General features: G+C 30.9%; 2 protein-coding genes across 5 annotated transcripts in view; both read right to left on the bottom strand.

The window, feature by feature from the left end:
• LOC140450428 (uncharacterized) overlaps positions 1-9,115 on the bottom strand; it is a 39,973-nt gene extending 30,858 nt beyond the window's left edge. For 2 of the 4 annotated variants that reach the window (XR_011952021.1, XM_072544066.1), the window contains exons 1-2: positions 8,112-9,115; positions 7,925-8,053 (exon numbers count right to left, since the gene is read on the bottom strand). Coding sequence is in view for 3 of the 4 variants with exons in the window: in XM_072544066.1 (XP_072400167.1) it covers positions 7,925-8,053; positions 8,112-8,322 (340 nt within the window). In the remaining variant the exon portion in view is untranslated. Of the gene's footprint in view, positions 1-636; positions 2,904-7,924; positions 8,054-8,111 lie in introns of those variants that run through there. The other 2 variants (XM_072544065.1, XM_072544068.1) reach the window with 2 other exon arrangements.
• A 1,945-nt stretch (positions 9,116-11,060) lies between these two features.
• LOC140450427 (uncharacterized) lies at positions 11,061-24,967 on the bottom strand. The gene is made up of 4 exons (XM_072544064.1): positions 24,584-24,967; positions 24,401-24,529; positions 18,673-19,997; positions 11,061-17,549 (listed from the first exon to the last, which is right to left on the bottom strand). The coding sequence occupies exons 1-3, from the start codon at positions 24,792-24,794 to the stop codon at positions 19,069-19,071; spliced, it is 1,269 nt and encodes a 422-aa protein (XP_072400165.1). The 5' UTR covers positions 24,795-24,967; the 3' UTR covers positions 11,061-17,549; positions 18,673-19,068.
• Positions 24,968-25,380: the final 413 nt, after the last annotated feature.

Raw genomic sequence — 25,380 nt, 5'->3', positions numbered from 1 at the left:
TCCAGGACGAGGGGAGGAGAACCTTGATTAAAAGAAGCATTCAGTATGAGAGATATAGGAATGGCTACAGATTCTGCACATCGTTTGAGAAAAAGGGGGGTGAGTTCGTCTAATCCAGGTGATGAATTATTTCGTAGTTTCCTTAAATGATGTTTAATTTCATCCGGTGTGAAAGATATATTGTCAAGAGTTTTAGACAAACGTGGGCACATTATTTGAGGAATGGTATCTTTAGGTTCATCTGTAAAAACCTGAGAAAAGAATAACAATAAACATTCCAAAGATTCGTTAATCGAAGAACATAAAGACCCGTCGGCTTTTTGAAGTAATGGTATGGAGACTTTAGAAGATAAAGATGTGCGAATGTACCCATAAACTTTTTTACTATTACCACCTGCAATGATAGATTCTTCAAATTCTGTTCTTAACCTTAGCAAAGATTGTCTGACTCGGTTAGAAAAATTACGGTGGGCAAGAAAATCATCAAGGGAATCAGTAAGTTTATATCTTCGCCAAAGCTTTCGCTTATGTCGAATTAAATGGGTAGGAGAGATGTTAATCCAATGTTTTAATCGATTTCTGTATAGCTTTTGTTTTTTTGTGAAAATTTGACAAATTCTTTGTCGTTCCCATCGTCAATGGATGCGGTTCTTTCGAATTTGGAAGAAAAATCATACATAAATGGACTATTTTGTGAACACACTGAATAGTACAATTTATAATAGTATATTCAACCTCCGATATGTTGAATCGGGTTATGTCTTAGCGCAGGGAAAAAAAAAATGTAATTTATTAAAAATTGTACGGCTGATAGTATGATTGTACGTGTTTATTAAAAAATCAGAAATACAGAAAAATTCCTCTGATTGTAAAAATTGTTTGTCTTTAAATTTGTCTGGCTAATTGGCTCGGCCAAGGCCATCAAACAAAAATATATAAATAATAGTACAAATCATACAATTTAATCAATTTGTAATAATATGAAAATGTCTCAAATTGGATGACATCCTTTGGAATATACATATATCTATTCATATTACTCTTGGTCTTCTTCTCTTCTCTATAGCACTACATTCCTGGATGAGTCTCTGCTGAGTTAACAATCGGTTTCCACTAGAAACAGTCCATCATTAGTTACTCTGTTTGTTCAATATGCTCAGGTAAATGCACTGCAATACTACCCCGGGTCTCTCAAGCGGTCACTTTCCTTTCGGGGTCTCTTCCTAGGCCAGCTTTACAGCATGCTGATCTTGTTTCTTGACATGGCCTTCCCATCTCTATCTTTCTTACTTATTTACTTACTTACTTCTAGATCATTCTACACCAGTTTTTGTAAAATTAATTAAATTTTCCTGTATGCTTAGTTCTGCCATGGTATTCCACTACTTCATTTGTATGATACTATCATATGGTTGTTTAAAATCTATAGAGAGATGGTGCAATGTTTTATTTTATTCATAATATTTCTCCATTAATTGGAGGTTTATCTTTAGTATGAACGTTCATATGCACATTTAAATTACTTTTGTTACTAAAATGATGAAAACAAATTTCACACCTGTAAGGTTTTTCGCCGGTGTGCACTCTCAAATGTATTTTCAAATGCCCACTACGAACAAACTGCTTAAAACAAATTTCACATTGATAAGGTTTCTTCCCAGTGTCAACTTTCACATCCAAATCTAAATTACTTTTAGTTTTTTTATAACTATGCATTTTCAATGGTCTTTTTTTACAAAAACCTTTATCTTTAGTGTTCAAATGCACATTTAAATGACTTTTTTGGTTAAATTGGGAAAGACAAATTTCACACTTATAAGGTTTTTCTCCAGTGTGCAACCTTATATGTGCTTTTAAAGTACCTTTTTCACTAAATTGTTTAAAACAAATTTCACACTTGCAAATTTTTTCGCCTGTGTGCACTCTCAAATGTCTTTTCAAATGCCCACTGTGAGCAAACTGCTTAAAGCAAATTTCACATTGATGAGGTTTCTCCCCAGTGTGAACTTTTATATGCTTTATTAAACTGCTTTGCTGAGTAAACTGCTTAAAGCAAGTTTCACATTTATAAGGTTTCTCACCAGTGTGAATTTTCACATGCACATCTAAATTAATTTTTTTGTTAAATTGTTTAAAGCAAATGTCACATTGATAAGGTTTTTCTCCCGTGTGCAACCTCAAATGTGTTTTCAAATTAGGTGCTTCTCTAAATTGCTTAAAACAAATTTCACACTTGTAAGGTTTTTCGCCAGTGTGCACTCCCAAATGTCTTTTCAAAACCGCACTGTGAGTAAACTGCTTAAAGCAAATTTCACATTGATGAGGTTTCTCTCCACTGTGAACTTTCATATGTAAATTTAAATGACTTTTTCTACTAAACTGATTAAAACAGATTTCACACTTGTATGGTTTTTCTCCAGTGTGTAATCTCAAATGAACTTTCAAATTTCTTCTTTGAGAAAAATGCTTCAAACAAATGTTACATTTATACAGTTTGTCTTCAGTGTGAATTTTCACATGCACATTTAAATTTTTTTTCTTACTAAACTGTTTAAAGCAAACTTCACATTGATAAGGTATTTCTCTAGTATGCACTCTTAAATGCTCTGTCAGATGTTCTCTTTGAGAAAACTGTTTTAAGCAAAATTCACATTTATAAGATTTTTCTTCCTTGTGAACTTTCATATGCACATTTAAATGATTTTCTTCACTAAATTTGTGAAAACAAATTTCACATCTGTAAGGTCTTTCTCCAGTGTGTGTTCTGAAACAATTGTTCAAATGTCCTCTTTGGTAAAACTGCGTACAGCTAACTTCACATTTTATTGGACTCTTTTCCTCATTACCCAAATTAATAGGTAATGTTTTTAGAATGTCCTTTCCATTTTTATCAAAGTGAAAACCTAAAAAAAACCAAATTAGAAATATATCTGTTTTACAGTCTCACAGAATTTTTGCATAAATTGTAGAACAGGTAAGTATTAAATATTAAGCAATATATGTAATAATCAACAAACCCTCTATGCTAGTTCCAAACCAGTTTATCGTCATTCCCTTTGGCTTTATCGCTAGGTGGTGTTGACCTCCTTAATTATATTTCTCCATATGTTTTTATGCAACGACTACCGCACCATTAGCTTGATGTCTCATGCGCTAAAGTTACTACTTAAAGTCATCCATAACCGAATATTTCACATGTGTGAATATATCACAAACTGGACATAGACGTTAATGATACACAATTTAGTTTTAGCAAAGGCCTAGGAACGCGTGAAGCTCTTTTTTCACTTAATATACTGTACAAAGATGCCTTGACGTCAATCAAGATATATACGCATGTTTTATTGACTATAATACAGCATTCGATAAAGTACGACATAAACAATTAATGAATGTCCTGAAATCAAAGAAGATTGACTACAACGACCTCAGGATCATATCAAATTTATACTATAAACAGCGAGCAAAAGTACGGGTTAACGAACAGCTGTCAGAAGAAATTGAAATTAGACGTGGAGTGAGACAGGGATGCGTATTGTCGCCAATTCTTTTTAATGCCTACTCCAAAGAGATCGTGAAAAACGATCTTGAGGGTAAAACAGCTGGTATAAGGATAAATGGAGTTCCCATTAACAACATTAGATATGCGGACGACACTGTGATCTTAGCCGAAAATATTGAATATCTTCAGAGACTGGTGACCAGAATAGCGGAGTATGGAAAAGAGTACGGTCTAACAATGAACGTCAAGAAGACGAAATTTATGAGAATATCGAAAACTCAAAGAAATAACGAAAATCTTCTAATAAACGGAACCAACGTCGAACAAGTAGATAAATATGCATATTTGGGAACAATGATTAACTCCACAAATGATTACATTCAGGAGATCAAAATCAGAACAGAAAAGGCTAGAGCAAATTTCAACAAAATGAGAAGAGTGCTATGTACAAGGGATTTAAAATTGGAACTAAGAGTTAGGTTGGCGAGGTGCTATATTTGTTCGACTTTGTTTTATGGAATGGAATCTTAGACTTTGAATGCGACATCAATGAAAAACTGGAATTATTCGAGCTGTGGGTGTATAGAAGAAATCTGAAAATATAGTGGACAGAACACGTCACAAACAGAGAGGTTCTGAGAAGGATGAATAAAGAAATAGAAATTTTAAATACAATTAAAAAAAGAAAATTGGAATATCTCGGACATATTACACGTGGAGAGAAATATACCTTGCTCAAACTGATTATGCAGGGAAAGATCCAAGGAAAGAGAAGCATAAGGAGGCGTAGAATGTCATGGCTGCGCAACCTACATCAAATGAACTTTTCAGAGCAGCCATCTAAAAAGTCCAAATAGATATGATGATTGAAGACCTCCGCCATGGAGATGCCACTTGAAGAAGAATATATGTTTTTATCTTGGCTCATAACAATATCAATCCCCTTTACATATTACTATTTGACTAGTTTGTAGTTTTGCAGATCTGTGTCTGACCTATTTTCTGTAGACTATTTATAGTTTACACTCTTCTTGATTTTTGTTAACTTTGATTACTCACCACAGTTTTATTCTCAAACTTCTTTCCTGTAGGTTTTCCAAGTATTTTAATAGCAGTACCTGCCTCTAATAATAGCCATATTCTTCCAAATTGTATAAGGACTTCTTTTTTTGATGCAGCTAATATTTTCTACAATTTTTTCCTTAAATAGACTTTTTTCCCTTCTGTGAACATCCACCATTTGATTTTTCTGTAGTCCTCTCTAATATTTTGGTTTGATTTTGCCTTTTTGCACAAAAAGCGCTATAGACAAAATTAATAACAATATGATAACTGCAACAAAGGACTAGAGAGTCTTGGAAGTTAAAAAGAAACTATACTATTCAAATAAATATGGGAAATATATTAGATTATGTTGGATTCATGGACATAATGATATCGAGGGAAATGAAATAGCTGACAAACTGGCAAAGATTGGGACTGAATTAAATATTCCTGCTAAAATTAGATTAAGTAACTTGGATATCATGCCATTATTAAAAAACTGTAAATGTGGGACAAATAGAAACATTAGAACACATATTTTGCGAATGCCCAATAAACAATATAAAAGATTATGATGTCTATCAGGAACTGATCAAAATTAATATTAAAACCTAACTTTTATTTTCACACCTCCAAAAAAATCTAAATGAAAATATGGTTTCAAAGATATTATTTGGAAAATACCAAATAATATCTTATTTTTAATTAAAAGACATAATTTTTAAATACAATATAATACTTCCTAATGCTTTACTATATTTATTTATTATGGTTTATGAAAAACCAACCCATGAACTCATGCAATATGCATAGCATACCAAACTAGTTCTGTCCTAGAACCTTTTTTATTATGGCATCATAATGCAGTTTACTATTTTTATTGAAAATAAGGCACAAGGTGACTTCAAAATAAGCTTATTTTGATGTTTAGACTTAGAATTTGGAAATCATATTTGTAATACGAAACATTAATAAATTTTACTTACATAAACTGTTACTTAAATTCATGTTACTTACATAAACATCATACCACTGTTACATTCAACAGATTGAAAGAGTCCAGAATAAATTTTTGAGGGTAGCAGCCTATAAGAGTGGATACAGGAGAGAGGAATACGACTATCAGTGGGTAAGAGATAGTCTTATCTTACCAACACTTGAGTCAAGGAGGACATTGTTAGATTTATGTTTCTTACACAAAGTTATAAATGCTTTTATAGATTGTCCTCAACTCTTATCGCTTGTTAGTCTTAAAGTTCCTTTTAGAAGCAACAGACAATCAGAAATCTTTTCAGTGCCATTTCACCAAACTAATTATGGTAAATGAACCAACTACACGATTGGTCCGGAGTGCTAATAGCCTACCAAGACAAATGGATATTTTTGACTCCAAAATTAGTTTGTTTAAAAAATAACTAAAAAGTATCTTACAATAAGTTTGTTGTACATCTGTATTGTTCTTATATGTTTGTATTATTCTGAGGTGTTTGTTATTTTAATAATTTATTGTTGTTCAGGTGTAACTTTGTAAAAATTGTAAGTAAATGGATGCCATATATAAATAAATAAATAAAATAATTTCCGAAGTGAAAATCAAAATGTATAATTAATTGATCCATCTTCATCTTCTGAACTAGGAGAATATGTTACAAGACTGTTTACTGCATAAGAATTGAGAAAGTATTCAAAAATTATTAGAATTCATTCATTCATCTTTTTCCACTGAATACAATGATATTCAGTTTTTCAGCAGTAAGAAACTGCAACTTAACTAGTGTTTACATATCAACAAACAGTGACTTACTTCAATTTCATTCTCAACAAAACAAATGTTTGGTAGAAAAAGGAAACTAGTCCTGCTTTTAGTAGTGAATTCATATACCAATGGCTAAACTTTAATGACTTTGCCACTTTCATTCTCATCTGCTCATATGACCAGGAAATTAATCCAGGAATATAAAAAAAATGGAGCTTAAAATAAACATAAGACAGACAGAATATATATGTGTTGGTGGGATACAGCAGTACTTAGCATTAGAAGATGTAGAAATTATCAGATAGTGTGATACATAGCATTTTTCACATAAAAATGCTTGCACGTCATTTAAGATTTATGACGTTAGAACCCCACAGCATTGCCAAAACATCAGAATAGTAAGTAAGTGAGGAATTTTTAAAATGTCTTTGTTAACTTGTTATATTAACAGTAAATACACATAGTTTTAAGACTACTGCAACACACTAAAATACATAAGAAAACATTTTAATACAAAATTATATATTCTAAATATTAAGCTTACCTCTTTTAGGTCTGTAATAGTAAAGACGTCCCGCCATTATTTCTTGTTCAAAATTATCTATCTTATATGAAAGCTTATCAGCTTTCTACAGACTATTTACTTGTTTTGACATAGCACAATCACAATACACAACAATAATTCGTTTTTAAAGCTATTAGTCTAAATTTAATATGTATTTATAAATACAATTTATTAATATATACTATATTATCACCAAATTGTGTAAGAAATCAAAACATAAACAAAATTCTTACTCTAAAAATGGCAACACTTTATACACTTTTTGCCACATGCTGAACTGTCAATAAAATTCGAAGTTTTCCAGTATCAGTTGCGTACAATTGTCTAATCTATTTAATTAAAATTATTATTTTGTGCAATATTAGACTTGAAGAGTTATTTTATAAAATTTATATTATTAATAATAACAAATGTTGTTTTTATTTAATCAATATAATTCTAAAATTCCCAATATAATGATGATTACATTTTTCTGATTATTACACCATATTGTTGGTGCCTATGAAAGATCGATCAGTTCCATATGGGTTTCATATTATTAGCTGTGTTAGAAACATTTGAACTCTAAGGTTGACGTTCTGGAAATTTTAAATACAAGTGACGTCACTTTGTATAAATCGTGACGTGCAAGTGTTTTACTTTGAAAAATGGTATAAGTACGATCATCACAAAAGAAGGGAATGTAGACTATACAATAGAAGAAAGAAACAACTAGGAAAGAAAAACAATATGCCTTCCAAAATAATAAATTTTGGAGACCAATTAATAACAAATCATAACAAACATTGGATATATAACTACATTATTAAATGTAAAATCCCTACAGCAGTGAAGTATGGCAGTAAAATAACAACACAAGAGAAAACTTGAAGCAACACAAATTGATTTCTGGAGATATTCAGCAGGGAAATCAAGATTGGAGAGAGTTACTAACAGTAGAATAAGAGAAATGAAAGTAAATCACACAATAATAGAATATATTGGACTCACTGAGAAAAATGACGATTCAGTGTCAGAAGATGTAGGAAAACAGAGTTATTGTTAACATTTGTCTTACCTGAGCTATCTTTTTGTTCTGTTTCAAGCTTCAATACATCAAGATCTACTGATGTGGATAACTGATTTCCTTGATGTCCATGATTAAAATCTTCCAACTCTTCCTTAAATTCCATCTTATCTTCTATAACTATTAAATAGATTCAAATAAAATATTCAGTATAAGTATATAAGCATATATTACTTACCTTCTTTATGCATTTGCTTATTATCGACCCTTTCATCTTTACTTTCCTCAATTTTTATATCGTTATTGTCTATTTCAGCTTTTGTTTCATATAAGTCATTTTGAGGATGTATCTTAATCTCATTTGGCATAAAATTATCTTGATCATTTTCTTTTGAATGGCGTATACAACTATCTTCAAATACTTCTTGTTTAACATCTCTTTGGTTCATTATAATGAATGTATACTAATCAACAAGCAAACAAGAACATATATAATCACATACCATAGGAAAAAAACTATAAGCTAAAGCATCTGCGAAAATCGATAAAAATTTGTGATTCAAAAGACCACCAGCACAGTCAGATTATATTATTATTAAATTATAAATTATTATCAGATCAGAGATCGTAGTTCTCTGTTGCTATTGTGCTTTCCAGTGAAGAGTGAAGATAGCCATAGCCATGAAGATAGCATCAAATCTCAAATCAAATGAGTTTGACAGAAGGAAATTGTTGTTTGGCATGGTACAATCAAAGAATATAGACGCTTCTATATTCTTTGGTACAATGAATACACATTGTGTATTCATTGTACCATGGTTGTTTGGCACTTTGGCAGTGTTGAATTGAAATTTACATTACAAATGAAACATATTGCAATCAAAAGCAATATGATATTTAAAAATGAATACTTTAAAATGACCAAAAAAGAAAAAGTAAATAGTTTTAAAACAGTTTTTAGAAGTAAATAGTAAAATTCCAGTATAAATAATAAAAAGACATCACTGTTGATAGACTTTAATAATCTGGCAACTGGTGGTTTAAGTTAAGTGTTCTGTCTCTGTGTGACACTATTGCCAAATCTATCCGCTAACCTATCAAAGGTCAAAAATATCTTAACTGCAATTAATATAAAAAAAATGTTAATTCATAAAATAATATAATATTTCATAATAGATTAAAGATAAAACTGCATAAGTTGAAACATTTGCAAGAAATTAAAAGCGTTTTACCCCAAGATTGTCACCAATTTTATGATAATTAATTTAATACATGATTAAATTAATACTGTTTTATATTATGTATTTTAATTTAAGTTTACTTTTTCTTATAATCAAGTATATAACTATCTCTTTAACGTAGTTTTCTTTTTTGAAATGTCAAATATTTTATTACCTAGGTATATGAAGCAGTTTTTGAATTTTATTTTTTCTAATAAACGTTTTGTTTCTTTTAATTCCATTGGAATATTTTGTAATGAATGGAAATATTAATAATAAAAAAAATTTACGCATATTATTAGGTAGCCGTTTTTAGTTTAGTTTTTCTATTAAACTTTTATTTCCTTATTTTTATTGCAATATATCGTATCAGTTGTAAAATATTAAAATTATATACCTAATACACTTTCATTAGCAGATTTTTATTATATTTTAAATAGCAATCCAAAAAACTGGTACATTAACACCTATAATTTCCTACAAAAAAACCTTCTACTGTAAAAAACCTCTTTGGCAAATACGGGCTATTAGAAATAGACCGATGATAATCAAATTTAACATTTTGATTAAACTGCCTAAAACAAATTTCACACTTGTAAGGTTTTTTGCTCTCATGTCTTTTCAAAACCCCATTGTGAAAAAACTGCTTAAAGCAAATTTAACATTGCTGAGGTTTCTCTCCAGTGTGAACATTCATATGCATATTTAACACGTTGCATGCTAATCACGCATTTGAGCGTCAAGATATCGCTTCAGTTATATGCTGATGACGCACATGTGAGTTTTTAAGATACCTACGTTTTGTATTGTCTAGAATAAATACTGTTACGATAAATATTATGACTCATAAAACTGTAAACATATTATTTCTAATTCTATTCTATTCAGTTCGCCGCTCAGCTGAAAAACCTGTCTGTCTTCCATCCTTTTCGAGAGACTTGCTTCTCTAAATTGCTTAAAACAAATTTCACACTTATAAGGTTTTTCGTCGGTATGCACTCTCAAATGTCTTTTCAAATGTCCACTTTGAACAAACCGCTTAAAGCAAATTTTGCATTGCGGAAGTTTCTCTCTAGTGTGAACTTTCATATGCTTAATCAAATTTCTTTTTTTGAGAAAACTGCTTAAAGCAAGTTTCACATTTAAAAAGGTTTGTCTTGAGTGTGAATTTCCACATGCATATTTAAATAATTCAATAATTAAAGCTAATAAAAACAAACTTATGACGACAGAAATGGATTATCTGAGACGAAGCTGCGGTAGATCGAAACTGGAGAGAGTTAGAAACGAAATGAAAATGGAGCGAAATATCAATGATAACATAGAAAGAAAACAATTAATCTGGTTCGGACATGTTAAAAGAATGCCAGAGTACAGATGGCCTAGAAGAGTACTGAAATGGATCCCTCTTGAAAGAAGAAAGAGAGGACGATCACGGAGAAGTTGGCGCAACGATATTGATGAAGCAATGGCGGCAAGAGACTTAGAAGAGGCAACTGCATATGACAGAAAAATATGAAAATTGGTGGCGGAAAAGCCGTAATAAATCCGTTATATATATATATATATATATATATATATATATATATATATATATATATATATATATATATATATATATATATATATATATATATATATATATATATATATATATATAAGACCTCATGGATTTTGATAGGAGCTATACCGTTGTAAATACTTGAGCGGAACTAACTGGCAACAGTGCACTGGGACCCTAAAATGAAAACGTCGGGCTTGCTCGTTCCGCAGAGAAGTAGTTTGACAATGAAATTATTATAATTGTATTGGACAATACAATTGTCCAAATATATATAAGCATAAACAAAAACTTTTTTATTCAGTGTAACAAATAAAATTTTATTTAATATTTTATTAGTAAAGTAAATCTAGATATACATTATGGCTATCCAGAGATAAGCTGATATTATTTATTAATTTTTTTGTATTTACACAAAACCCGCTTCAACCTAATAAGATTATTATAGCGGAATGGTTACAATTAATTACACTTTACTTAGTAAATTGAAGTCATTTAAAAACAAAAGTAGGTTTTCTATAGTATTTTTTTGAAATATTAAAATGTCGTTTAGATTGTTTGGTAAATGGTATTTAATGCTGTGACGATTGAACTTTTTCTCACTTTTCCACTAGCACAATACATGATTTACCGTAAGGGGTAAACCGCACTCATCACAAATTGGGCGTTTTTCTTTGTTAAACAAATGTTCATGAGAAATCTGGGTATGTCCAAATGGATACCTCGGGTGGTTGCCATGGTCCATATAAGCTTTGATGGTGTAGATTTCCATTTATTGTTCCAGTTTTCGAACAGGTACTTTATGAAGTAGCTTTTTAGATCCATACTTAGATTGGAGTGATATGGGGATACTGTTGTCGTTTATAGCTACTTTGGCATTTTAGTCTGATGCTTCGTAATCTGCTATTCCTACATGTGATGGGACCCAGAGAAACTTAATGCGTGTTTCTTTAGTATGCAATGTATTTAGTTCTTCCTTTATTAGTAAAGCTAATGGATACTGCGTGTATATTTTCCTGATTATTTGTAGTGGTATCTGCCACGATTAATATTTTGCTCATCGTATTTGCGTGTAGTATCTTTAAGGCCTTTTCTAACTATAGTGCCAGGCATGTGCTCGGTTTGTGCCCTGCAAAATTACTTTAACGTTATTTAAATGGGTTTAGCGACGGTCCGTTCTCACTACAAGTGCTCGGAGTGGGAACGGTCCGTGCCCGGCATCGGACAATCTTTTCAAAGAATATTTTCCTAGCCCATTCCTACATAGTGTGAATACTTCAGTCGAGTTTCGACAGGCAAAATGGTGCGACCAAAATTATTTTTACATCATACTGATGAATTTTTAATAGAATTAGTTCGTGAAAGAAGTGAATTATACGATTTTATGAAGCGACTGTATGCAGATGCAGCACATAAGTCTCAGGTATGGAGGGATATTGGAGAAAAAATTAAAATAGGTAAGTAAGTAAGTAAAACATTTTATCTAGGTAATAGACCACTGCCGATAATATTTGAAACAAAAAAAAAATAGTAGTAGGATGAAACTCATTGGAAAAGAAAGATGATATGACAGAAATTAAAGGAAAAATAATTTACGGGCGATCTGAGTTCGGGAATTGGAGGGGGGGAGTTTTTTAAAGACAAAAACGGTTTATCGTGATTTCCGGTAAAATTATAAGTCATATAGAAACAAATTAAATAGCCAAGTTGTAGATAATAAAAATATCTACAACTTTTATATTGATACTTTTTTCACATAACTTCAAAATCTATGCGAAAAATTCAAGTAACCAATATTTGGTTTTTTATTTTCATCTTCTACTTTTTTTATTTTTTTTTACAGTTTGGTGAAAACTTACCTTTTTATGTCCCAAACACAATACATTGTAATATCGAAAAGACCCCCTAATTTTAAATGGAACAGTATGTTTAGGACATAAAAAGGTTTAGTTTTTACCAAATTGTGTAAAGAAAAATAAAAAATTGTATAAGATAAAAATTTTCTCCCCCTTACAATAGGTTTCATACTACTACTATTTTCTTTCACTTTTTACTTTTTTTGAAAGCTTCGGCACTAATCTATAAAGTATACAAATGTTTTTATTTATTATTATTTATATTAATGTTATAGTCCTTTTCCATCATATTTATAGCACATTATGTATGCAAATCCTCAACAGGTCAAAAAACCATAGGCGTCACCCTATACTTTTGAAATAAATAAAAAAAAAATATATTTTAAGATGCCGTCAACAATTCATTATCTTTTAAAAAATCTTCTGTAAAATAAGTGTCCACTAATCTCACTATACCTTTTTTGTGCGTAAAAAACGTCGGTATATATGCCACACGATTATTGTTAATTATACACGGGTGATTAACGAGAGAATTCAATGTTTCACGAAATAAATTAATGTAAACAGTAATTTAAAGGTGATTATTGTTTTCTATACAAGTTATCGCCTGATACAAAAAGAATACCTTCTTTGAACGATTACCTGGAATTACTGATAAGGCTTCACTAATGATAGTTTAAGTAGTTTTTATGCCACATTACAGCTTATGCCAATAATATAAATTAGAAATTGTTTGCATCTTCCATTTAGTTTGTAGATGTACATTGTTCATGTCTTACCTACCTACGTTTTTGGTGTCGATATTTTGTTATTTGCATTTAAAAATGACGTCGACAACAGGTTTTATCCCGGTTAAGTGTAGTTTTAAAGGTGCCTTCAGTCTAAGAGAGAAAAATATAATATTAAATGTACACGATGCACTTGTACATCAACGCCCTTTAAGTAAGGTTCGTGAAATCGTTAACATGTGTTCAAATATGACAGGGGTTGGAGAAGCAACAATTTATAGATTCCTAAAAGAAAGAAAAGGAGGAACTGTTTCATCTCCCAAGAGTGGAGGGAGTAAACCCTTGGAAATTGAAGAAATACATAAAAACATGATAAGCTGCGTCTTATCATGTTTTTATGTATTTCTCATGTCCACTCATTTTTTTTTATCAAAGAATTTCCAACATTGGACAAAATCCAAACATTAATTAGAGAAAACGAAAAGTTACCAATCATAAGCAACAAGAAATTATGGGGAATATTGAGAGAGATGGGATTTCGTTGGCAAAAGAATAGAAGAAAATCCGTTTTAATTGAAAAAGATTACATTGTACGTTGGAGACGAGATTATCTAAGAACTATTAAAAAGTACCGAGAAGAAGGGAAAACAATTTTTTATTTGGACGAGACTTGGCTAAATGAAGGTCATACTGTACCATATCTATGGGTTGATACAAATGTGAGTAGTTCCCGTTAGGCATTCATCGAAGGTGTATCTACTGGAATAAACAATATTCCCGTTGGAAAAGGACGCAGACTCATAATAACCCATATTGGAAACGAATACGGTTTTGTCAATAGTGGATTATTAAGTTTTGCCTCAAAATCAACCAAAGATTACCACGAGGAAATGACTGCTGACGTTTTTGAAGAATATTTTGAGCAAATGTTGGATTTAATTCCAAAAAATTCTGTCATAGTCATGGATAATGTTAGTTACCATTCAAGACTAGTAGAAAAATTGCCAACAACGGCATTGAAAAAAGGAGAGATAATAGAATGGTTGGATAAACACGCAATTGAGTACAAGGAGAATTCGACAAAAAAGGAATTATTACCTATTGTAAGGCAACATAAAGCAGCTTATAAAAAATATATAATTGGTGAAATGGCATTAAACCGTGATGTAACTATTTTACATTTACCCCCATACCACTCTGATCTGAATCCGATAGAAAATATATGGTCTCAAGTAAAGGGTGAAGTCGGACGCAACAACAAAACTTTTAAATTAGAAGACTTACAACAATTATTAGAACATTCCTTATCAAAAGTAACTCCAGAAAATTGGAAAAATGCTGTTAGTCATGCTCACAAGGAAGAAAATAAAATGTGGAATTTGGATAACATGACTGATGCAATGCTGGAACCGGTAATAATTAACATTGGAGTTGAAGATTTCTTAGATTCTAAAGAAAGCAGTGAATCTGAAATGGAATTTGATTAAAATAATATTCATTTTTTTACAAATCGGCCCCTGTTACGGCCACAAATTATTTTATATATAACCAATAAAATAAACATCTTACATTTCTTGCAAATTCATTAGTACATGTTAATCTCCATCACTCCGACACTGGAAACTTTATTTAGGGATTAGTAACCCTCACAACTATTGTATTCTATTCTGCTCCAACCTTTATACCTGGTGGTCATACTCAATTTAAAATTGTTTTCCTATATACTTCTGTTGTAAACTTGTTGACAAATTTCTATTTTTCATTGAGTCACCCGTATCAACAGTTTAGGGATTTGCATACATAATGTGCTATCAATATGATGGAAATGGACTATAGTTTAATGCGACGAATAACAAAAATAAAATCAAATTTTATTATTTTGCCATGGCACAGATCCAGTTTTCGAATTAAAAAATGTTGTAAATTGCTCCCTTACATTAAATGCCATCTGTTGCGTATTTCCACCATGTTTCGGTAGATTCAAGAGACAAGTATCCTTCAATGCATTTTCATCATCATTTGTCTCCGATAAAGGTTTAATTATATTATTTCGCAAGAAGTTGTGTAGAATACATGTGGCCACAAGAATATTTTCCACATATCCAGGATTAGCATGCAATTTTCTAAGGTAAATACGGAATCTTTGCACCAAAAGTCCAAAAGCATTCTCACCCACATATCTTGCACGGCAATGTCTATAATTAAATATTCTTTTCTATGCATTGTTAATAGCTTGCTGTTCTGAAAACGGTCGCAAAAGATTTTCTTTTAATGGAAAAGCAGAGTCCCCTAAAATAACATATGGGGCTTTTATGACAGAATCGGGAAGAAATGTAGGTGGAGGTATAGTAAGTTGTCCATTTTGTAACGATTGCCCTGAATTTGAGCTAGAAAAAGCAGAGTCCCCTAAAATAACATATGGGACTTTTATGACAGAATCGGGAAGAAATATAGGTGGAGGTATAGTAAGTTGTCCATTTTGTAACGATTGCCCTGAATTTGAGCTAGAAAATATGCCGCCGTCACTATTTTTACCGTAAGATCCGACATTAACACTTATAAAACTATAATCGGCATCTACTAGAGCAAGTAGAACTACAGAAAAAGTCTTTTTGTAGTTAAAGTAGCTGGAACCACTATTGGCTGGTGCTATAATTTCGATGTGCTTTCCATCTAGGGCTCCTAATGCGTTGGGGAAATTCCAGGACAACCAAAATTTTTTGGCAATTTGTTTCCAATCGCATTCTGCTGGTATTGGCATGCGTGTCTTCAATAATTTTTCTAAATAGCACTACAAACTTCTTGTACCGTTCGCGTCATAAAAAACTGGTACAACTCTTATAACAGAAAATCGTGTTTTTTAAGTTGTGTAAATTGAGCTTTTCACATGTGTCATTCTAATTTCGAAGGCAACGTTGCCAGTTCAACGAAAATATTATATCAAACCAGCTAAAAGCAGGTCTGTGCGACAGGTCGCAAGTTTTTAGTATATTAAAAACTAAAACAATATCGAGCATTCTAGATCAGTCAGTAACATTTAGATTTAAACATTTATGTAAACATACAACTCAAAAAATTCTATTAATTTTGAAATTTTTCATTATTTCAGTACCCATACATTGATTCGTGTTTAATTATAATTTATGAAAATATTTCAATTCAAAAATAAAGATAGGTAATAAATCTAGACATGACTTTAAATTATTATGTTTAATTTCAAATCGAGAGGTGTGATTGGTTTTTCGTAAAGTGTAGCACAAAACTGTATTGAGTTGTGGAATACTACAGTAAATAAAACCCACTGGACACACATCTTTAAAAATTCATTTTGACAAACTTGTCAAATGTGACTGATGACAAGCAATATTTTTTATGTTTAATTTTTATGTTTAATCGTTCGGATATGTTCGGGAAGTTTTCACGCACTGATAACATCTGTAGATACTAAACCAACATTTTTCAGTTATAAGAGGATTTTTTAAGACAGACGATGATATCTTAAAAGACTCCGCTTAATTTTATTCTCATTATCATTTATACAACGTAAATCATTTAATTTTGAAAAAAATATGCATGTCAATGGGTAGGTAAATGTTTTTTGTTTACATTTTATACATAATAATGTAAAAAAGTAATAGTCTATTTATAGATAAAAACGGATTACAATTAGGGTGTAGATTCAACCTCCATAAGGAACATTACAGTGAGATATTGGATTGTAATGTAATACTGTCACGTTTTGAAAAGCATTTTTCTACGTAGGATAAAGTATAATGTTAGTTTTTCACATTTATCGTTTATGTAATAAATAATAAATTAATTTAAGTAGTTTGCCTGTTACTAAACTTATTGACATAACATACAGTCAACAGTTTGTGTTCGGTAAGTAATTAAGTAAAGTATAAAATTACAGTAGATGCATTGCAATGTTCCCTGTGCCAATACCCTACGTTTAAATATCGTTCAACATTTTGGACATTAACTTAATCCTCTCTCTGGTTATTAAATTTATTAGATACGGTTTTTTGTTGTTAATAATAAAAATAATACCTATCAAAATACTTTATACATTTTTGAACGTTATTTTTTACGTTTTAAGTTTTATTTAAATTTACTGAAATTCCGTTATCTGTGATGGCAACAACGAATTGATTCACGAACCATTGTGTCCAGTCTGAATACAGGTTTACATTGGGAAAAAAAAGTGTACCAGTTTTATATGACGGGAAGTGTACAACTGCGTGCACAGTGGAGTGTCCTAGACGGTAACTGAATGATATAGTTTGGTACGAGTCCCCAGTTGCAAGATATCTAAAAGAAAATACGTATTAAGTTTTAACTGATTTTTTGTACTTTTAATGTTTTGCGTAAAATGTATCAATAACGGTATGTACTTGTTCGCAGATCTGACTGACTGTAAACACAGATAGGAGGCAATAAGGGCCCAGTACAGGAAATTTTTAGCAAAGCACAAAACCAGAACCGGTCAATCTGCAACTGACATCGAATACAAGTATGGTGAACTATTTAAGTTTTTAAAGCCGCACATGAAAGATAAAGAAAGAATCTCGTCCTTGCCTGTCAGTCAAGAAGTAGAAGATTCTGGTGATGAAGAAGATGGAAGAAGAATTGAAGAAATTACAAGAGAAGAAGTAATAGACGAGGTCAATGAGGTCTCTGATGATTCTCAAACTCAGTCTGATTCTACTAAGGTAATAGAAGCCAAAAAGTCCCAAAAGCAGCTGAAGCCATTTGTGAAAAACACTAAACTTGGGATCCGCCTCAGTCAGCAAGTGGAATATTAATGTCTTTTCTTTTGGACGAAGAAAAAAAGAAAAAAGTTTACCACTCAGATGAATTAGCTCACAAAAAATTTTGATAGTATCAAACTCACGGTTCGAAAGTTTTCAAACGTAGATAAACATGTAATTAAACAAAAGATTTTTATGGTTTTTATGGTATGCATGAAATAGAAACGAAATATCTATATTCACCACAACAACAATCACAACCAATAATAAATGACGTTCAAACATCATCGAAACAACATACTTACACCTCAGAAGTTCCTCCATTACCACATACATATATGATGCAAGTACCGCCCACATCACGATAGTTCGCTGCGCCATACACCAATCCGTATAGATCAGTACATCAACCAACTTTTGAAAGGAAATCATTTTCTTACGAAAGAGATGGAAGCTCAATGGTTTTTCCGCAAAATCCCATGTCGCACATAGAATCAACCACCCAACCCCAGAGTCTCTACCCCAATAACTTCTCCACTATCTGCTGATCCTGTTGGTAGTGACAATTTTTCGTCACTTCATGGCATTTAATATTATTTTAGTTTTAAAATAAAGTTTTCAATAATTAAAAAAGTGACTATTTTACTACCTACTGCAAAATAAACAGACAACGGACTACTTACCTTAAGCAGACTGACAACTTTTCAATCGGAGTAATCGCTTCATGAAGTTTTTTTTGCTAATAATATTTTCAATATGTGTTAAAATATTATGAAATTCGACAATTAACATTCTATAATATATATAAAATTTTGACTCATCATCCATGAGTTCTTTATACAAGGTATAGTATTCTTCTATTTTTCTTTTCTTAATCATTGGGTGTGTCCAAAACCTCCTTTTTTAACTTTATCTTTCATATTCTCTTCTTCTTCGGCATTCAAAGTTAATGGCATGTGCCGGTCAGGTGACCAGCACGGGCTTGGCACGTCTAATGAGAATAGACCTTTATTGTGAACTTTCATATGTAGGTTTCAATTACTTATTTGGTTGCACTGGGTAAGACAGGTTTCGCACTTTTAAGCCTTTTCTCCAATGTGCAACCTCATATGTACTTTCAAATAACGTGCCTCTTTAAATTGCTTAAAACAAATTTCACACTTGTAAGGTTTCTCGTTAGTGTGCACTCTCAAATGTCTTTTCAAAATCCCACTTTGAACAAACCGCTTAAAGCAAATTTCACATTGATAAGGTTTTTCTCCAGTGTGAACTTTCATATGCAAACCTAAATCACATTTTTTAATAAATTGATGAAAACAAATTTCACACCTGTAAGGTTTTTCTCCAGTGTGCAACCTCAAATGTCTTTTCAAATCACTTGCATCTCTAAATTGCTTAAAACAAATTTCACACTTGTAAGGTTTTTCGCCGGTGTGCACTCTCAAATGTCTTTTCAATTGCCCACTTTGAACAAACCGCTTAAAGCAAATTTCACATTGATGAGGTTTTTCTCCAGTGTGAACTTTCATATGCAAATCTAAATTACATTTTAAAAAAAAATGATGAAAACAAATTTCACACTTGTAAGGTTTTTCTCCAGTGTGAAATCTCAAATGTCCTTTCACATCACTTGCTGCTTTAAATTGCTTAAAACAAATTTCACACTTGTAAGGTTTTTCGCCGGTGTGCACTCGCAAATGTCGTTTCAAATTACCACTTTGAACAAACCGCTTAGAGCAAATTTTGCATTGATGAGCTTGATGAGGTTTCTCTCCAGTGTGAACTTTCATATGCTTTATTAAATTGCTTTTCTGAACATATGCCTTAAAGCAAATTTCACATTGAAAAGGTTTTTCTCCAGTGTGCGTTCTGAAATGATCGTTCAAATGCGATCTTTTGGAAAACTGCTTCAAGCAAACTTCACATTTTAATGGACTCTTTTCCTTATTACCAAAAAGAATAGGCAATGTCTCTAGAACTTCCATTCCATTTTTATCAGTGTGACAACCTAAAAAAAACCAAATTAAAAATTTATCTATTTTACACATAGACGTATACAGTGTAGGTAAAAGTTTATGGTCGGTATGGTAAAATTTAACAGGATATCTAACACAGATATAAAATCATATTTTCAGCGAATAGACAAAGATAACAATCATATTTCCCCTTGGTCTCCCCTCCCTATTTATCATTGACACCCATTGCCCATTAGTGAGACGATTAGTTCCGATCAGAGCTATTTTACATCTCTGGTTCCGATCCTAATATAGCTAAGAAACTAGAGGTGGGTTGTTGACATTTTTATCGGAACCGTTTTTCGTAAACTGTAACTAGTTGATTGTTTACCAGTAGTTTCAAATAAGCGAGTACACAAACAAACATATTGGCTATTATCGTTTATGTGTATAAGTATTGAAGTGAAAGAAACTAACGAAGGATATATTTATTATAACTTGAAAAATAAATTAGACAATACAAATAGTACTTACATTTACATTACACATTATTACACTTTTCTTGTTAACCGTGTTCTTCTTTTATTTAAAATTAAACCAGATTTTGAACATGTGTTAACAAGGAACAGATTTTGTTACAATACTATACAATATTTTATGAATATAGTGGTTAAGTTATGATATACATGGCGATGGTTTTTCCACCACGGTAATGGACAGTTCCAATCTCCGATCGAAATTTTTTGTGGGTAATATATCATCAGACAAATACATGTCGACTTCTTTTATATCTGTCGATACAGGTGTATGTTTAGATGAGTCATGCCCAATTAATTTATCAAAAATACAACATGGACTTAAGTCATCTTTATCATTTTCTTTTTCTTGTACTGGTTGATTTTCAATAGTGCAATCTTCTTTTTCTTTTTTTTTTTATAGAAGTAACCAGCTTCTTAACTCTTTCTTTTGTTTTTTATAACTAGGTATTCTGATATTCGAACTCGAATTATGAACTCGAATGAATGAGTTTCGATTTACGATTGATCTGCATTTTCGATTTCAAATCTTTATTGATAGTTCGTCAAAGGATTTATTTATTGTAAATATTCAATTAAGAATTCTTTTTCTTAGTCAAAATTATTGACCTAGTATAAGAATAATAATTTTATTTTCAAAAAATGCGCATTTGTAGATGATGCAGCTTTTATGGTCCACTTTCTGAATATTGCAATGATTGAAACTTCCCTGACGCATTTTTGTCCGTTTCAACTGCTTCTACTACAAGTACTGACATACTGCCACCGCCACCCAAGCGTCAAAAGGTGATGGATACTTCCATTAATAAAAATATTAGTTTAGAACAAAAGAAACAAATAGATATGGATTTACTAAACCTACGCAAAGACTCGTTTCATCCGTTTTCCATAGTTGAAGAACGAGCTTTTAAAAAGGTTGCAGGGTGGATTCCTGGATATAAACCGCCAATAAGAAAAACTTGTTCATTACGTCAGGTTCATTACTTCAGGAATTTTATATCAAAACTAAGCAAATTATTAGATCACAAGTTGTTAAAGAAGTAGAAAATATCTGTATTACTACTGACCTCTGGACATATGGAGTAACTGAGAGTTACATCGCATTAACAGGACAATATTTAACCGAAAATTTAGAATTTAAAACGGTTTTATTAGGCTGCTGCCATTTTTCTGGAAACCATAATTCAGAAAACATCGCTTTTGAAATTAGTGAAATTATTTCACTAATTTTTTTACTATTACCACTTGCAATGATAGATTCTTCAAATTTTGTTCTTAACTTTAGCAAAGATTGTTTGACTCTGTTAGAAAAATTACGGTGGGCAAGAAAATCATCAAGTGAACCAGTAAGTCTATATATTCGCCGAAGCTTTTGCTTATGTCGAATTAAATGGGTAGCTGAGAGGTTAATCCAAAGTTTTAGTCGATTTCTGTATAGCTGCCGTTCGGTTGTATGATCAGAAATTGTTGTAATAGCAGTATGAAGAAGAGTCCTACATTGACGATGGACCAGAGTGATTAAGAAAAATAGATTGCCAGTTTAACTGAATTTACATTAAAGAAATCAGTAGTGGCATATGTTATGGAATTATAAATTATTATATAAAAATATTACTGCATTTACAAGAAATGTCAAATAATTTTGTCCATTTTGAAATTTTGTACTTTTTGTAAAAGAGATTGCGATTTTCGTGTTTTTAGTATTGTATTTTTTATTATTTTAAAATTGTATCTCAAAAAAAAATTTTCCAACTATTTGGGTGCGGCTTTTCTTAACAACAAAAAATTGAAAAAAATTAGGTTTGATTGTCTACCCATTTTAAAACTTTTTTTACTATGCCAACTAAGATTTCGGCCCACATTAATGCGTAATCTCAATATCTATTTAATACAAAATACATGAATGATAAATCATACATAACAAGAAACAAATATATGGTTATAACTTTTTAATTACCCTGTATAACACAAAACAACTTGATATTAATGTAAAGAGGAAGTGAATCGAATTTTAAATTTGAATTTAAAATAAAATACAGAAATACAGGGTGTTTCATTTAAATAAAAATATATCTTTGATGTAGTACAGTGTTATGGAAGACCCTGTAACTAATTTTAGAACGTCAAGCTTACAGCTATCTCCTATTTTTGTAAATAACTTTTTTGGTATCTTCCATAATCTTACATATAATAGGCTTTGTCACAAAAGTTGATCACCATGTATAACTTTTGTTCTTTGTCAATCTGTGACAAATTCTTTGGGAAAAAATCATAAATAAATGCTATTTTCTGAACATATTTTTAATAGTAGAATTTATAATAGTAATAATCAAACAATTTAATCATTTCGTAATAATATGAAAATGTCAATCTCAAATTGGATGACATGTTTTGGATTTATAAGTAAATGGTCAATATATATCTATTCTGTCTATCATCATTCCTTCATATTAATCTTGGTCTTCTTCTCTTCTCTATTGAAATACAATCCCAGATGAGTCTCAACTGAGTTAACGACAGGTTTCCACTTGAAACAGTCCATCATTATTTACTCGATTTTTACTCAAAGGTAATTAATTTTTATTTTTGACAGAATTATTTTTGTTTAGGATTAAAAATAATTTTAAAATATTCGTCATTGTTTATTTACAATAAAAACACTGTTTTTAACATTTTTTTCTGCAGTAAAGTTAAAAATTTAAATTTGTGCATTAATTCAGTATTAAAATTGAAAATTAAAAATAATAAAATCTACTGAAATGATAATAATTTACAGTCGTTGAGTTGCATCAAATATAGGCCACTTACAATTATTGTAAGGAACGCTGAGAAATCATTTCATTTAATATTTCCTTAGTGTAATGAAATAAAATTCAATATATTATTCAATATTAACATCTCAAATTCAAAGTAATGATTCGAAATAAATTTCATTGTTTATTGAAAATTGAGCAACACTTTTTTGTGAATTTATTACTTGTTCATTTAATCCATACGTTATATGATGTAAATAAATAAATTTTGATTGGTGGTAATTAGTTTTACTATACACCAAACAAATGGTGGTGGCCCAAAAGCTATTTTGTAAATAGTAATGGTTCTATTTATACATACAAATCTATAGATGATTATACAATTTCAAAAATATAAATTTTGATATAAATCAAAAGTACATCTTTGATTTATAGTTTCATGCTGTTCTATTTTGCATGTGTTACCAGTGAATAATTGTTAGTTTACAGGCACTTCCAGTCTTTCAAAATTTAACTAACTTCACAAAAAAAAATAATCAACTTCTGGGGAAGAAAAAGCAATATCTCTTCTAAATAATATACTTTGGGACCCATCAATAACAAATAGCAACACATGTAGGACATATAACACAATTATTAAAAGTAGAATCCCTACAGCAGTAAAGTATGACAGATAAAGGAACCATATGAGAGAAAACTTGAGGCAACAGAAATGGATAATTGAAGATGTTAAGCAGTGAAATCCAGATGAGAGAGAGTTACTAACAGTAGAATAAGAGAAATCATAAAATAATAGAAGATATTATTACCCAACAACTAAGATTGTATGGAAATGTCCAAAGAATACCTGAAAATTGACATCCAAAACAAATCCTAACATGACAACCTCATGGTGGAAGGAAAAGAGGAAGAACTTGCTTAGTTGCAGAGAAGGCATAAATCAGGAAATGAGAGCTAGAGAAATAGAGGAAAACCACACACCAAGAATAATGGTGATTTGGTATTAGATTTAGAAAAACATTTTAAACTAATATATACAAACCTACTCGGTGCAGCTCAAGTTATCAGCAAAGCTAATTGGAGACATATTTCTATAAAACAGGACTATATGTCTACTAAGCTTTTTCTTATATCATATTAATGCATACTTATTGTTATTTGTCTTACCTGAGCTATCATTTTGTTTGGTTTCAAGCTTCAAAATATCAAGATCTACTGATGTGGATAGCTGATTCTCTTGATTTCCATGATTAAATTCTTCCAACTCATCCTTAATTTCCATCTTACCTTCCATAACTATTAAATAGATAAAAATAATATTCAATATACCTATAAGCCTTATTTATTTACCTTTCTTATGCATTTGCATATTATCAACGCTTTGGTCTTTACTTTCCTCAATTTTTATATTTTTAATGTCTATTTCAGTTTTTGTTTGATATAAGTAATTTTGAGGCTGATTCTTAATCTCATTTGGCATAAGATCATCTTGTTCATTTTCTTTTGAATGGCCTATACAACTATCTTCAAATACTTCTTGTTTAACATCCGTGTGGTTCATTATAATGAATGTACACTAATAAACAAGCAAACAAAATTACGCATATAAAAAAAACTATACGCTAAAGGGTCAGCGAAAATTCCTGAATCAAAAGACCAGATCAAATCAAGTAAACTCGGACGCTTTTGGTTTTCGTTTTCACTTTGTGTTCACTTTCACTTTTTCACATTTGATCCCGATGAAGTTAGACTCAAGTTACTGTCAATTAACTTTCACAGAACGAATAATAATATAAAAACATGCCAACACTGCCAAACCGAAATATTTTTGACATTTGCGGCTATATTCAGCTTGTACTTTTGGTAAACTCAACCCAACAAATGTAGACTTTTCGGTAAAAGTATATAGAACGTTCCGGTGAAGTGAAGTTAGCTACAAATGAAGGACCGTTTTGAATTTGGCAGTGCTGCCATGTTGTTTTAATAAATCGCGAAAGAGCATGCGATACAATATTAATTAATTTTATTAGATTAGATTTAATTAGATTCTTGCTTATGTTACACAAGTTACATATAATAGTTTTTTTAATTAATTGACGCAACATGCACCACACTAAAGAGTAAAACGGATTTATACAACTTAAATT

Source organism: Diabrotica undecimpunctata, chromosome 9 (assembly GCF_040954645.1).
Source record: "Diabrotica undecimpunctata isolate CICGRU chromosome 9, icDiaUnde3, whole genome shotgun sequence".
Taxonomy (NCBI): domain Eukaryota; kingdom Metazoa; phylum Arthropoda; class Insecta; order Coleoptera; family Chrysomelidae; genus Diabrotica; species Diabrotica undecimpunctata.
This window is presented reverse-complemented; position numbering and strand designations above follow the sequence as displayed.

Coding starts and splice junctions, on each gene's coding strand:
- LOC140450427 (XM_072544064.1), bottom strand. CDS start 24,794: ATGAACCACACGGATGTTAAACAAGAAGTATTTGAAGATAGTTGTATA. Junction 24,530..24,583: donor TATGCAAATGCATAAGAAAG/GTAAATAAATAA, acceptor TCTATTTAATAG/TTATGGAAGGTAAGATGGAA. Junction 19,998..24,400: donor CAAACAAAATGATAGCTCAG/GTAAGACAAATA, acceptor GGTTTTTTTTAG/GTTGTCACACTGATAAAAAT.